General features: G+C 41.4%; 1 protein-coding gene across 1 annotated transcript in view; it reads left to right on the plus strand.

Moving 5' to 3' along the window:
• Window positions 1-13,719, plus strand: part of WWC2 (WW and C2 domain containing 2) — a 183,214-nt gene extending 169,495 nt beyond the window's left edge. Inside the window, exons 19-23 of the mRNA XM_083367444.1 lie at window positions 2,429-2,590; window positions 4,416-4,508; window positions 7,313-7,555; window positions 11,002-11,129; window positions 13,432-13,719. Coding sequence (XP_083223570.1) covers window positions 2,429-2,590; window positions 4,416-4,508; window positions 7,313-7,555; window positions 11,002-11,129; window positions 13,432-13,498 — 693 coding nt within the window. The 3' untranslated portion in view covers window positions 13,499-13,719. The remainder of the gene's footprint in view (window positions 1-2,428; window positions 2,591-4,415; window positions 4,509-7,312; window positions 7,556-11,001; window positions 11,130-13,431) is intronic.
• Window positions 13,720-14,252: the final 533 nt, after the last annotated feature.

The following is a 14,252-nucleotide window of genomic DNA, read 5'->3' on the forward strand; positions in this document are numbered from 1 at the left end:
TTTGCAAGCCTGAATACACAGGAATACCCTGTGTAGCCGCGGCTCGTCGGCAGGTCTCCGTTCCTCCTGCCGACCTTTGGGGAGGTTTGGGCGCCTCCCCAAATGTCCCCAAACCTCGGCAGGTCTCCGTTCCTCCGCGCAGACCTGCCGACCTTTGGGGAGGTTTGGGCGCCTCCCCAAACGTCCCCAAACCTCGGCAGGTCTCCGTTCCTGTTTGGGGAGGTTTGGGCGCCTCCCCAAACCTCCCCAAACCTCGGCAGGTCTCCGTTCCTCCGCGCAGACCTGCCGACCTTTGGGGAGGTTTGGGCGCCTCCCCAAACCTCCCCAAACCTCGGCAGGTCTCCGTTCTTCCTGCCGACCTTTGGGGAGGTTTGGGCGCCTCCCCAAACCTCCCCAGGTCTGCGCGGAGGAACGGAGACCTGCCGAGGTTTGGGGAGGTTTGGGGAGGTTTGGGGAGGCGCCCAAACCTCCCCAAACAGGAACGGAGACCTGCCGAGGTTTGGGGACGTTTGGGGAGGCGCCCAAACCTCCCCAAAGGTCGGCAGGTCTGCGCGGAGGAACGGAGACCTGCCGAGGTTTGGGGACGTTTGGGGAGGCGCCCAAACCTCCCCAAACAGGAACGGAGACCTGCCGAGGTTTGGGGACGTTTGGGGAGGCGCCCAAACCTCCCCAAAGGTCGGCAGGTCTGCGCGGAGGAACGGAGACCTGCCGAGGTTTGGGGAGGTTTGGGGAGGCGCCCAAACCTCCCCAAACAGGAACGGAGACCTGCCGAGGTTTGGGGAGGCGCCCAAACCTCCCCAAACAGGAACGGAGACCTGCCGAGGTTTGGGGACGTTTGGGGAGGCGCCCAAACCTCCCCAAAGGTCGGCAGGTCTGCACGGAGGAACGGAGACCTGCCGAGGTTTGGGGAGGTTTGGGGAGGCGCCCAAACCTCCCCAAACAGGAACGGAGACCTGCCGAGGTTTGGGGACGTTTGGGGAGGCGCCCAAACCTCCCCAAAGGTCGGCAGGTCTGCGCGGAGGAACGGAGACCTGCCGAGGTTTGGGGACGTTTGGGGAGGCGCCCAAACCTCCCCAAACAGGAACGGAGACCTGCCGAGGTTTGGGGACGTTTGGGGAGGCGCCCAAACCTCCCCAAAGGTCGGCAGGTCTGCGCGGAGGAACGGAGACCTGCCGAGGTTTGGGGACGTTTGGGGAGGCGCCCAAACCTCCCCAAACAGGAACGGAGACCTGCCGAGGTTTGGGGACGTTTGGGGAGGCGCCCAAACCTCCCCAAAGGTCGGCAGGTCTGCGCGGAGGAACGGAGACCTGCCGAGGCTTGGGGAGGTTTGGGGAGGCGCCCAAACCTCCCCAAACAGGAACGGAGACCTGCCGAGGTTTGGGGAGGTTTGGGGAGGCGCCCAAACCTCCCCAAACAGGAACGGAGACCTGCCGAGGTTTGGGGACGTTTGGGGAGGCGCCCAAACCTCCCCAAAGGTCGGCAGGTCTGCGCGGAGGAACGGAGACCTGCCGAGGTTTGGGGACGTTTGGGGAGGCGCCCAAACCTCCCCAAACAGGAACGGAGACCTGCCGAGGTTTGGGGACGTTTGGGGAGGCGCCCAAACCTCCCCAAAGGTCGGCAGGTCTGCGCGGAGGAACGGAGACCTGCCGAGGTTTGGGGAGGTTTGGGGAGGCGCCCAAACCTCCCCAAACAGGAACGGAGACCTGGGGAGGTTTGGGGAGGCGCCCAAACCTTCCCAAACGTCGGCAGGTCTGCGCGGAGGAACGGAGACCTGCCGAGGTTTGGGGAGACGCCCAAACCTCCCCAAACGTCGGCAAGTCTCCGTTCCTCCGCGCCCTGCCTGCCTGCTTCTTTCCACTGCGGAAAGAAGCAGGCAGGCAAGGCGCGGAGTTTGGGGAGGTGCGCGCGCACCTCCCCAAACCTCCCCAAACTTCGGCAGGTCTCGGACGGCGGTGGCTTGGGAGAGGTGCGGGCGATCCCGGAAGCACCAAAGCCTCGGCCGCGCACAAGTCCTCGGTAAGTTTTTTTTGTTGACTGGAGTATAAGCCGAAGTGGAATTTTTCAGCCCAAAAAGTGGGCTGAAAAATTCGGCTTATACTCAAGTATATACGGTAGTTTTAGTTTTAAATGGACAAGGGATTTGTTTGTTTAGAATGAACTCATTTTAAGAATCCTGAAAAGAGGTTTTTTTAGTATGTGGCGCTTTATCTAGTAAAATATACGATCTGTCCCAGATAAAAGAATCTCATTCTATTTTTGTGGTGAACTAAATGCCTGTTTACTTTTTATTTCTTAAGAAATTAATATATTTTGAGCCTTGGATTTTGGTTTGAATTTAGCTTATCTGTGTCATAAAGGCATAAATCGACAAGCTTGGTAAGCTGGTTTTGGTTTTCAACATTAGAAATGATGTATAATATATCCATAGGTTGATAGAGAAACAAATACAGAAGATAGGATTGAGTGTGTAGCTATACGACCCAAGGACAAAGCCAGCCTCAAGACTCAACAGCATCCCTTTGTCAGAAACAGCATGATAGTACGTTCGCAGACGTTCTCTCCAGGCGAGCGGAACCAGTACATCTGTAGGGTAAGATAAAGAGTGTTCTCAATGAACTCTTACTAACTAAAGACTCATTTAATTTCTTTGGCAGTGGCTTATTGCTGGCAGTGGGCCACCTCTAGAGAACTTAGTGTCCATCTGTCAGCTGTGAGGCTATGAAAATTATGGCTTTCACCTATAAAATAATGCATAACTTCTCAGCTATTTGGATGTTAGCATTTATCTCTTTGTATTAAGCTAGAATAAAGTTGTTGCAATTAACATTCCTTCACGCTTCCCCTCTTCCACTTACTGACATACAAACACATGGTTTGAACAGGATGCTAAGGCATGAATTGTTTAACCATGATTTACTAAAGACAATCACAATTGACTGTGTTTGCACTATATGCTACATTTAGTGGGATATATGAACCCAGTCATTCTTTCTCAATACTCATGTGTAGAATTGGCTTGCAGATGCCAAAAATATTTTTTCATTTTTTTCTCTGTTAATACCGTACCCATTTCAGTGCAAATATTTATATTCATTTTTATGTTTTATGACATTTCTAGCAGCATGTAATTTTTTAATTATGATTTGCAACATGAAAATAGCACTTATTTTAAGAATACTTTCCAAAAGAAGGAAGAAGGTTCAACAAATCAGAATCTATCTGCTTTTTAATTTCATGACAAAAATGAAATACTTCAAATAAAATTGCTGTGTGCATGTGAAATCTGAAACAATATGTTTACATGACAGGGACAAAATATCAAAAACTGTGCACATATGAACCATCAAATAATCTGCTTTTTAGTATTTTCAACATTTATTTGCCCTCCAATGCAAAAGATGGTTCTTCATTGTAGTCTCTGTGAATCAATCCTATTGGTATCTGGGCTTGCACAGTGCTCTTTTGAGAATTTTCAAAAGCTGAAAGAGACTTGTGTATTTGTCTTCCATTGTCCTTTCAGTTTATCTTTAACTGCAGTAATGGTACCCCTTGAGGAGTTCTCTGACACTGTAACAGCAAATTTTTCTCCTGATACACACAACTACTTAAAGTACATGATCAAGACTTGACTCTCCTACCAGGCTGTTACAAAACAGAATGGGAGGAATTGATCATTTCATGACAGGGCTTCATAGTGAAATTAATTATTCCATCCAAACTCCCTTCAGTACCAGGATGATCAATCAATCTCAATCAAGATCTGTAAAAAAAAACCAAATGTAAAAAGAAAAAGACAATCAAGGACAATCACTTTGTATGGTCTAATTCATCATTTCCTTCCATTCTAAGTCAGGAAGCCCATCATGCCCGTTGGTACAGATTTTCTGTATCAGCCTCCTGCCTTCTTTTATTTGTGCTTTCATTTATTTAATAATGGGAATCCTTGTTACACAAAAGGATTCTTTTTCCTCTCAGATCACTCACACATTTTATTCCATACTGGAAGCAATTTGGGATTTATCTGGTATGTGTTCACACCAATCAGTCCAGCTGAAAAATAAAATTAGTAATGACAATACTCACTGCATATATCATCCCCTTGGGCCATGTCAATCCTAGATCATACCCTTCCAAGTAGGATTCCACATTGTTGCCATTAATAACACAAAAAAAACAGTACTGTTAACAGCAACTGCCTCATTAAAAATCAAGAAGTGAATGTTTTTCTGTATATTAAGTTATTGGTGTTTGGACTGTGACATTTTATCAATATTGCATTAATTATCTCTTATGCAAAATTGTAGTCAAATCCAATAGAATATGCAGTAGTTATTTTTGCTAGTTTTAATACCAGTAGCTTTTTTATTTTAGCTCTATCCACTCTGTTTCAATTACTGTCTGTTCTATTTTGACAGTTGAATAGAAGCGATAGTGATAGCTCAACATTGGCCAAAAGAACTCTCTTTGTGAGAAATTCCACAGAACGGCGGAGCTTGAAAGTCAAAAGGGTAGGTGTTGTTTGACCATTTATTATTCATTTCTTTATTTTTCTAAAATATATTCAAATATATAATAAAGGTTTATTTATAAACCTAACTGCTATGCATGTTACACAGATTGGTGTGCATGCACATACAATCTCTTATTGAAGATGTAGATCATTATCTTGCCTATTCTCTTATTCCTAGATTGCATTCTGATAAACAAAAAACAAAGATTTATTTCTTTGAAAACAAGAAGTAGCAAAAATCTTTCTTGACATTGCATTTCTGCTTTTCTCAGAACTTTCATAGTAAAACTGTGGGCATCTAAAGGGTAGGAATGAGGTTGCAATATAGGATATGATCATAACTTGTGGTTAGTTTGCCACAACATACTTTCCAGTTGTTCCTGTATGTGGACATTTTTCTGGCAATCTCTTTCATAAATTTTACAATGCCACTTGATTTGTCAAGAAAATTTTGGGACTTGGACACAGAAAGCTGCTACATGCTAGTTCAGATCTTTGTCCAAGTTCACTATTGTTTACACTTTCTCTCCAGAGATATAGACTGGAATCTCTCCCAGGCTTACTTGGAGAGATTAAGGATTAAATCTAAGCATACAAAGCAAAGACTCTGCAATTGACTGTAAGTCTTTTCATCAAATTATAAATTTAGCACAGCAGTCAGCAGCAAATTCTTTTTAGTTTAATTTGACTTTATATTACAGTTCTGAGACCACCTGACTTCACCGCAAGACTGGACAATTTATAATTAAAAAGAATCATAAAGATAACTACATATATTAAAGAAATTGGGGTGGAGAGAAAAGTATATGACTAGAATTTTAACTTTCACATTGTTAATCAGACACTTTTTTTCATCAACCAACAAATTTATACTCTGTAGCTATTCTTAGAATTGTGTTTTGTTCCTGGAACTGTGGATGTTATGTCCTCTTACACATTTAATTAAAAAAAAAGGAGAGATTGTCTCAGATAGTGTCAGAGAAGAGGCCTGTCATTTCCTGTTCTAGTGACATAGCAGACCGGAGAGCTGCTACTAAGATTAATAGATCCATCTCAAACAAGATTTCTTTTTTTCAGATTGTAAAGCTAACATCCAGACAATTTGGTTGCAAATACATCCCAAGTAAACTGATATGTCCTCAAACAATGTTTTATTGATATAAATTTATGCTTAATTTCAATTACATGAAACCTTTCCTGATTAGTTAAAAGGCAAAACAAGCTAATCACTTTCACCACTATTTGGGAAAGAAAGGTGGGGTTTTTAACAAAAAAATAAATATGTTCCTTGTCTTTAACTCTGTAATGATAGATCTAGCATAAATTTACCCATTGGCTGACTTTCTTTTAAAAAAATGCAAGTGTTAATAGAATAGAACAGAATAGAATAGAAATTTTGTCACTTTAAATGTACACTAAATCAACATACATTAAAATGAAATTTTGTTGCATTCAGCTCTCAAAAAAAATACCTTTATACATATACCTACACACATACGCACACACACACACACACACACACACACATGACACAGAGAACATCACAGTTCAAATGCATACATCTACATGGCGAAAAGAACCAATGCAGCTGCAGCCAAACAGGACACTGCCATTTTCATAACTTCATAACAGAATTCTTTACAGTACATGACAATATATGAATTTCTAAGCAGCCATGTACAGTATTATACAGCCAACATTAAGGGAGAAAAGTAATCCTGAAAAACCAAAATTTTCCTTCTTACTTAACACTATATATGCATACACCAGAGCTTTCCCTCAATCTTTAATAAATTGCATAGCTGCTAGAGTTGCACTGCTAAATTGCAGTGTTCCCACTCATATTTCCCAAGGCAAAAACTATTCTAGGAGACTGGGTAGCAGACACAGAATTAATAAGAAAAGTCCTTTGGCCATTGTTTCATTTACTCCAGCATTCTGTTATGGAATGGCCCATGGAAAGCTTACAAGCTTGGACTGCAGGGCTGTAACTTGCTTTCTTGATAGTGTCCAACCAAATGCAGTTAAGGCATGCTGCTTAAGGATTCAGGAGGTAATAAAAAGCTATGCCTATTCATGGTCATTGATTGCATGATCCTGAATGAACCTGAATAATCCCTTTTTAAAAAACTTGACAATCTCCCACAACTGCTAGCAATGAATTCCAGTATAACCAAGACTTCTATAAAGTATTCTGTTGGTCCTGAATCTTCTCTGTAACATTATATAACTTTTTTTTCTTGCCTATAAATGAGCATAGTACTAGAGGCCTTACTTTGAGGGCAGATAGAACTCAGAATCTCTCAACTCTTGCCCTGCCATTTGCTATAGTAATGTATTTTACTTCCATGCATTTGCAAGATAGCTTTTTTAAAATGTTCACAATCTTAAAGTTGGCCTTTTTAAAAAATCTCAGTTAGAAATATTACAAGCTCCTATTTTTTCCCCCTGAGGAATACCCACTCATCATAGTTGTACCAAAATTGTTGTGTTTTGATATTGAAATAAAGTTTAAAGATGTTGCAGAGTATATTTTTACTGTGTTATCTCATTTATGTTGCCTAAGGAAAATTGTATGACAGGTTCTTATCTTATAGGGATTCAAAAATATTCCAGTTCCATAAAAACAAGTGCAGAATAGACACCCCTTGGAATTTAGTCAGCTGCAACTTCATTTGTACAAAAATAGTACCTTAATGCTCACAGCAAATTTGTTATGTTTGATAAGGGTGTTGGGCTATTCTCAGACAGTGCATGTATTATATTATATTTCTTATTTTCTGGAATTCCTGACAACTATAGCCTACTTGCCAGTCCAACTTGCAGAGAGCAATGCGACAGCGCCTAGTCCGTACTTCTCTTGACTTAGAGTTAGATCTTCAGGCATCCCGGACCCGACAGAGTCGCCTGAATGATGAACTACAGACGCTTCGTGCTCTTAGGCAGAAGTTAGAAGAGATGAAAGCATCAGAGCAGACGGACCTCCCTCCATGTATTTTGGAGGATGAAAGATTCCAAAAGCTTTTGAGGCAAGCTGAAAAAGAGGTATGAACACAAAGCAAATGTATGATGTATGATGAGTCTGCATGTACAGTTTTGACCATGTGTTCAAATAAAATTCAAATACTCAGAATGTATACAATCTTTATATTATTGGTATCATTTTTTCCTACTACCAGCTACTGATTTACATGGAGTTTCAGTGGTTTTAAATGCTCAGAACTCAGTGGCTTGTTGTCCTAGGCGTTTAAACAAAATATTCAGAAAAATGAATACTGGTAATGTGCTAAAGCATTTTTTTCCCATTCCATGCAGCCTGTAGTTTTTTGGTTTTTTTGCTGAGAACTTTCCTGTTTTTTTACTACTTCAGAACTTATCAGTATAGCTCAAATTATTGAGCCCAATATTCATGATGGTAATGTAATCTAATTTAATAACATTTGGGTATCAATAATCACAGAATTGCCTTAGGAAGATTAGTTTTAGATGTTACAGGGGCTTAGGAGGTTTCTATATTTAACCAAGAGGATAGCTACTTTTGGGATGGGGGGGATTTATTTCCATTTCGCCTTTAAGAAACTGCTTCTTAGTTTTTAAAAATATTTAAGAATATGGCAGAGCTGGTTATAAGACTGTTGCCTCCATGCTAAATATAGAAAAATCATGTTGCCTCAAATTTAGGAAAACCAGATAATTAAAGCTGGGTTTTTTATTAAACAACTTTCTACTTCTATAAATGACTAAATATCTACAAAATTCACAGGACATTTTAGATTCTTAAGCAATTTCATTATATTTATTTATCCAATTTACATAGCTTCTCATATCACAAAATAATATACAATGGTGTACAATGAAGCTAAAACAATAAATATCTAAAACAATTGTCATTATTGAATATTTAAAATGTTAAAAGTTAAAAAAATGGAGCTAAAACTAATAAATAATAGAGACAGGGATGTTAATAGAAATGCAGCTACCTCACTAGTTCATCCAACTCCTTGAAGTCCCCAGGTCTGCTGGCGTAATTTGAGGGACTTTCAGAAGCTCAGAAGCATAAGGCCAATCTCACCTCAGGGATGAAGATTCCACATAGTGGACACCATAGCAGAAATGATCCACTGCCAAGGGCCCATCAAATGTAGTTCCCTAGACAGTGGGGTATCATCAGCTCCATGGTGGCCTGTTGCCTTGTCCACACCTCATTTACTTTATGAGAAGAGGATCTCTGTTTTTAAAACGACTGGACCAGATTGGACCAGTGTACACACTCAAAGGGCAACAGCTGTTTTAACATTTTCATGGTCGTATACAGCTCTGAATAGTTAAAAAGCATTCATGTAGTGCCATCTTCAGTTGTAATATATTTACAGAAGCAAGCCTGCCAAGGAAATATTGTACATTGTCCTCTGCTGGCAAAAGTTTGCTTAATAAGAGATTTGCCTTTCTGGCAGGAAAAGGAATATATAAATTTTGCTGATATAATTAAAGTCTGTTTGACATATAGGCGATACAGAACACAGGTAGTCCTCAACTTACAACTATAATTGGGTTCAGAATTTCCATTGCTATACAAGGCAGTTGTTAAATGAATTGCGCCTGATTTGATGACGTTTTTTTGCCATAGTGCTTAAGAGAATCACTGCAGTTGTTAAGTGAACCCATTTTCCATCATTTACTAGGCTTGTTGGAAGCCAGCTGAAAAGGTCACAAATGGTGAGCATATAATCCTGGAATAGTGCAACTATCGTAAATACATGGCAGTTGCCAAGCACCCAAATTTTGATCATGTGACTGTGGGGATTCTGCAACATCAGTATGAGAATTGGTTGTAAGTCACATTTTTCAGAGCCTTTGTAACTTTGAATGGTCACTAAACAAATAGATGTAACTTGAGAACTACCTGTACAATTCTATATTCTATATTCAATAGTTTAAAAAGTGTCTCTTCCCCCACCCACCCCCAATATCCTCATGTCTTGAAACCTAGACTGGATTTTTGTTTCTTTAGCAAAAAATTTACCCTGTCCCATGCCAGACTGGCTTGTTTGGAAAGAAACAAATAAAGAAATAATAATTCACTGACAAGACTTCATCAATATGAAATTATTCCTATACTGCACTGATGATCTCCACAATCATCTTAGGTCAAAGACCCAGTGAAATAAGGTTGTTTTCATGTGTTGTAAAAAAAAGGAAAATAGAGCCTCAAGATCCTATGACAGAAGCAAGTTCCATAAAATGGGGGGGGATGTCCACCGCCCATTTATGTTATGAAGAGTCTCTCTTTGTAAACGACCAGACCAGATTGGAAATGCCCATGATAGCACAACAAGATCTGTTTTAAATGTTTTCCTGGTCATGTACTGCTCTGAATAGTTCAAAAGCATTCATATGGTGCCCTCTTCAGTTGTGATATGTTTACAGGAGCAGGCCTACCATAGAAATACTGTACCTATTGCAATTCCAAAGTCAGTAAACACTTTAAAGACTTTAATATATTATATATAAAAAGTTAAGGAAAATATTAAAGCAGTGGAGTACTCTATTAACACAAAAAGGGGAGTTTAACGAAACCACTCAATATCACAGGAAGCAAATAAATGAAATATAATTTAGACTGTGTATTATATACTTCAAATTGTCAGGAAAAAACTTAAACCCTTGGCTAAAAACTGATTATAAAATTCCAGTTGTACTTTTTTTCTTAGCTCATCTAAAGGGTAATTAGATAGCTTATAGGGCCGTGTGGCGAACCTATGGTACGCGTGCCACAGGTGGCTTGCGGAGCCCTCTCTGTGGGCACACGCGCTGTTGCCCCAGTCATAGGCCTTCAGCTGGGTTTTATAAAACCTTTTCACTTTAGGCTTCTGCCACCATGTGCCAAAAAAAAGGTTCAATCAATCAATCAATTTCAACTTCTCACGGAAAAAAAAGATCTCACAAAGTTGGAATTGATTGATTGAACTTTTTAGTCCCACCCAGTCTGCCATTATCACTGCAGCCACGCCCACACAATGGGCCACACCCACACAATGGGCCACGCCTACCCGACACCCATCAATACATAAGTGGGTTTTGGGCACTCAGTCTCTGAAAGGTTCACCATCCCTGTTATAGGGTATACAAAGCCCCTTTGGCATGCAAGGTTTTTTGTGACCTGCTGTCTTTTTTAGATGCTGTTAATCTTTCTACCAGTGCTATTAAGAAGGGTTGGCATGTTAACAGAGCTTCTACTGTATTTGGGACATCACTTTCTGGTGTACAAACATTAGCCCACAGATTACAGTGCCATTAAAGAAACTGTCAAGAATTAGGTAGACCTTTTCATTCATTCAACATCTTAATTAAATCAGACCAAAGTCATTTGAATTGCAGTGGCAAGATGCCTTTCCTTTTATTTGTGCTGAAGATGGTTTGCAAGGTGCTCACTTAAGTCCTCTATCATATTATGAGTTATTAAATGTGGCTTGTAATGTTTTTTCCATTAGGCTGAACAGTCAAAGGACAAAAAGAAACAGGGATTAAATGTAGAAAAACTGATGAGGAAAGCTTCAAAAGACGTGTGCCGACTACGAGAGCAAAGCCAGAAAGTGCCACTACAGGTGCAGTCTTTCAGGTGAAGAGAATTTATATCTCTATGAGCTTTGTAAAACTGTTCAGCAGTTCTAAATATTCTAATAATGGATCTTCCATCTTGGAGACAGCCTGCTGCTGAAGAGGCTGAAGTTGGCAGGAAAGTAATATTTTCCATTAGAAAACAGAAAAAGGCTGAAATGAACTTCTTATGTCAGATAGATGTCTTTAGAGGATCAGTGACCTGCAGTTGGCCTACCACAAGACTGTTCCTTTCCATCTGACCATGGGGCTGTGTGTGTCCATGGCCATTTCTGCTTCGGCTACAACAGAGAAGAGTTGGGTTGTTTTGTTTTTTGTCTCAAAAAATACTGACCTTGTATAACTCCTTCTATGATGTCACTAGTCCCATTGATAAGCTGCATCTGGGAAATAGTCCACTGTCTGGTCATTTCCCCACTCAGAATTTGGTCTGGTTGTCCCCATGAAAAGTTACAATGGCACTGAAAAAAGTGCCACCCAAACCACAGCTGAGCAATACACCAGCCTGCCCGCCCAGCAGCGCTCTTCCTCCTGTCCAAGGTTTTCATTGTTGTGAGCATTTCTGTTGAGGATTGGCAGCGGGGGTGGTGTGATGTGGGGTTTGGTTTTTATTTCCCCCCCCCCACTCTTCTGGGTGGCTGCAGCAGGTTTTGGTCACTTCACATGACCCTGGGACACTGTGACTGTCATAAATATGAATCAGTTGCCAAACATCTGAATGTAAATCACAAGACCCTGGGGATGCTGCAACATTCCAGCTGATCGGTGCTTCTTCTGGGCTCAGCAGACATGCTGGGATCAGTGCCAAGCTCCAACTGGAGCCTGGCATTGATCCAGGCACTTCCGCTGAGCCCTGGCAGCCCTGCAGCTCCAGCTGTCTCACTTAGGCTTGTGCAGTGCTGCCACCGGTTCAGCTCATTCCCCTCCCCCACTACCACTTTTCTAGGATGGCCACGTATCACCTGCCAGGTGCCAATGTACCACAGGTGGTACCCGTACCACTGGTTGAAAAGCCCTGATCTAGGCTACCCAAAATTCTTCTGCCTATTACAATCTTAATGCTACTACCTGCCTCTCCTTTCCCCAATTCCACTTCCCCTCAACCCCACCATTCTTGGCCAATGAACCCATCTAAGCACTGTCATTCCCCACCATAGATCCTAGTAACTCCTTCCAGGCGTGTAGTAGTCAGAGATGCTCACCTTACCATGCATTTCTACATCTGCATTGCTCTCTTCCCATTTCCAACAAACCCATTCCCAAGTGGGTGGTTGATCATGCCTGCCAACACTCCCAGTTTCCCAGGAAAAAAAAACACCAGCAAGACCACTTCAGTGAACAGGAGCCTGGGCCACATCCCAGACAGCAAAATACCTGAGCACTGTCAGGGCTCAAGTTAATGACTCAAGCTGTATCTGTTCCAGTTGCCTCAGCTCTCTCCAGCCATATGTCAGGTTTCCACTCTGCACTGCTTCTTGCTGGAAGGGGCTTAGTGGCATTGCTGCACTGGGTCTACTCTGTTCTGATGCATAAAGATAGACATAGCTGACTCAGGAATTCTGGGAGTTGAAGTCCATGAGTCATAAAAGAGCCGAGGTTGCCTACCCCTGCTCTAGCCAAACCTTGCCATAATTACCAGCTAGCACAATCAGAAACCTGATGCCAGTTAAGATGACAAGAAACACCACCACCACCACTACATTCCAAATGTTGCCTAAGTGCTTAAGAGAATCCAGTGAGGTGAGTAATGAATCTGCTGGATTGTATGTCTCATTACACCCTCTTCTATATTGACTTCCCTGGTTACTAAGTGCCTCCTGCCTCCATCTCTTCTGTTTCCTTGAAATGCAACACTCTTGTAGTCATCCTCTTCATCCGTCCAATCTACAAAGCATACTTAAATCTCCCAAAATAAATCCCAACTCTTGCTGTGTAATCAATATTTATGTTCTTATTCACTTTGTTGTTTTCCAGGTAGAGAAGCTATGGATGCCCTTGGTAGAAGAAGGGCACACTGTGTCTCCCATAACTTTTTAAACTACTTAAGTGGCCTATCGCAAAATAAATATTTTTACAGAAATATCATTTGAGCACTGCCCTACTTGAACTCAGTTAAATTGTATTTCTAATAATGGTATATTAAAAGCTTAAGGAAAAAAAGCTTAAAAAAGCTTTTTGCTATATAGTGCTTTGATGCAAATTGTCATTTGCTTCTTCTTTCTGTTATCTTCTAGTGTTGGAGTCTATTATATATTGTTCTACATTTAAATGCATTTTTGTTTCCCCTTATATTTATTTTTAAGGGAGAAGATGGCATACTTCACAAGAGCGAAAATAAGCATACCAGCTCTACCAGCTGATGATGTCTAGCAATATTTTGCATCATAAGGTGTTTTTCATTTTTTAAGTGAATGCTTTTATATTATTGTTCTACAGTCTTTTAAAGACATCTTTTTGAATTCAATTGTAGATATTGTTTATAAAATATAGTACACTACGCTCTAATGTAACATTTCAGACATGCAAACTATTCCCTCTGTCTTTTCTCTAAAAATGTGTTCGATACACCAATGAGGCTAATTTTGTACCATTTGTATATGTAAGAACAAAGGAAATCTTATTATGTATATCTCATTGAACTGCACTGCTGCTCTATATCATGCAATATGTTCAATATGTTTCATTTCCCCTGCTTATTTTTTTTCACAAGGACAGACTGAAAACGGCTGTTGAGCCATCTACGGTAATTGGTTTTGAATAAAGAGTGGTGGTACTACTACTAGTAGTAGTAGTAGTAGTGTGTACATAGCTTTCAGGAAATGTGAGTCCTCTTCCATGCCAGCAAGTCTGTCTAGTGTAGGGGTCCCCAACCCCTGGTCCGTGGACCAGCACCGGGCTACAACATGCCAACAGTTGGGCTGCACAAACAAGCAAAGCCCCATCCGCTGCATACAGCACACGAAACCATGCCTTCTCTGCTCTGTGGAAAAATCTTTCTCCACAGAACCGGTCCCTGATGCCCAAAATGTTGGGGGCCTTTGGTCTAGTGCATACAGGTGCTTTTTAGATTTCTGCTGTTTACATTGGAACTTTCAACTTTTTCCCTTTCTACCTTTTTTGAATG

Source organism: Vipera ursinii (genome assembly GCF_947247035.1).
Source record: "Vipera ursinii genome assembly, chromosome: 7".
Taxonomy (NCBI): domain Eukaryota; kingdom Metazoa; phylum Chordata; class Lepidosauria; order Squamata; family Viperidae; genus Vipera; species Vipera ursinii.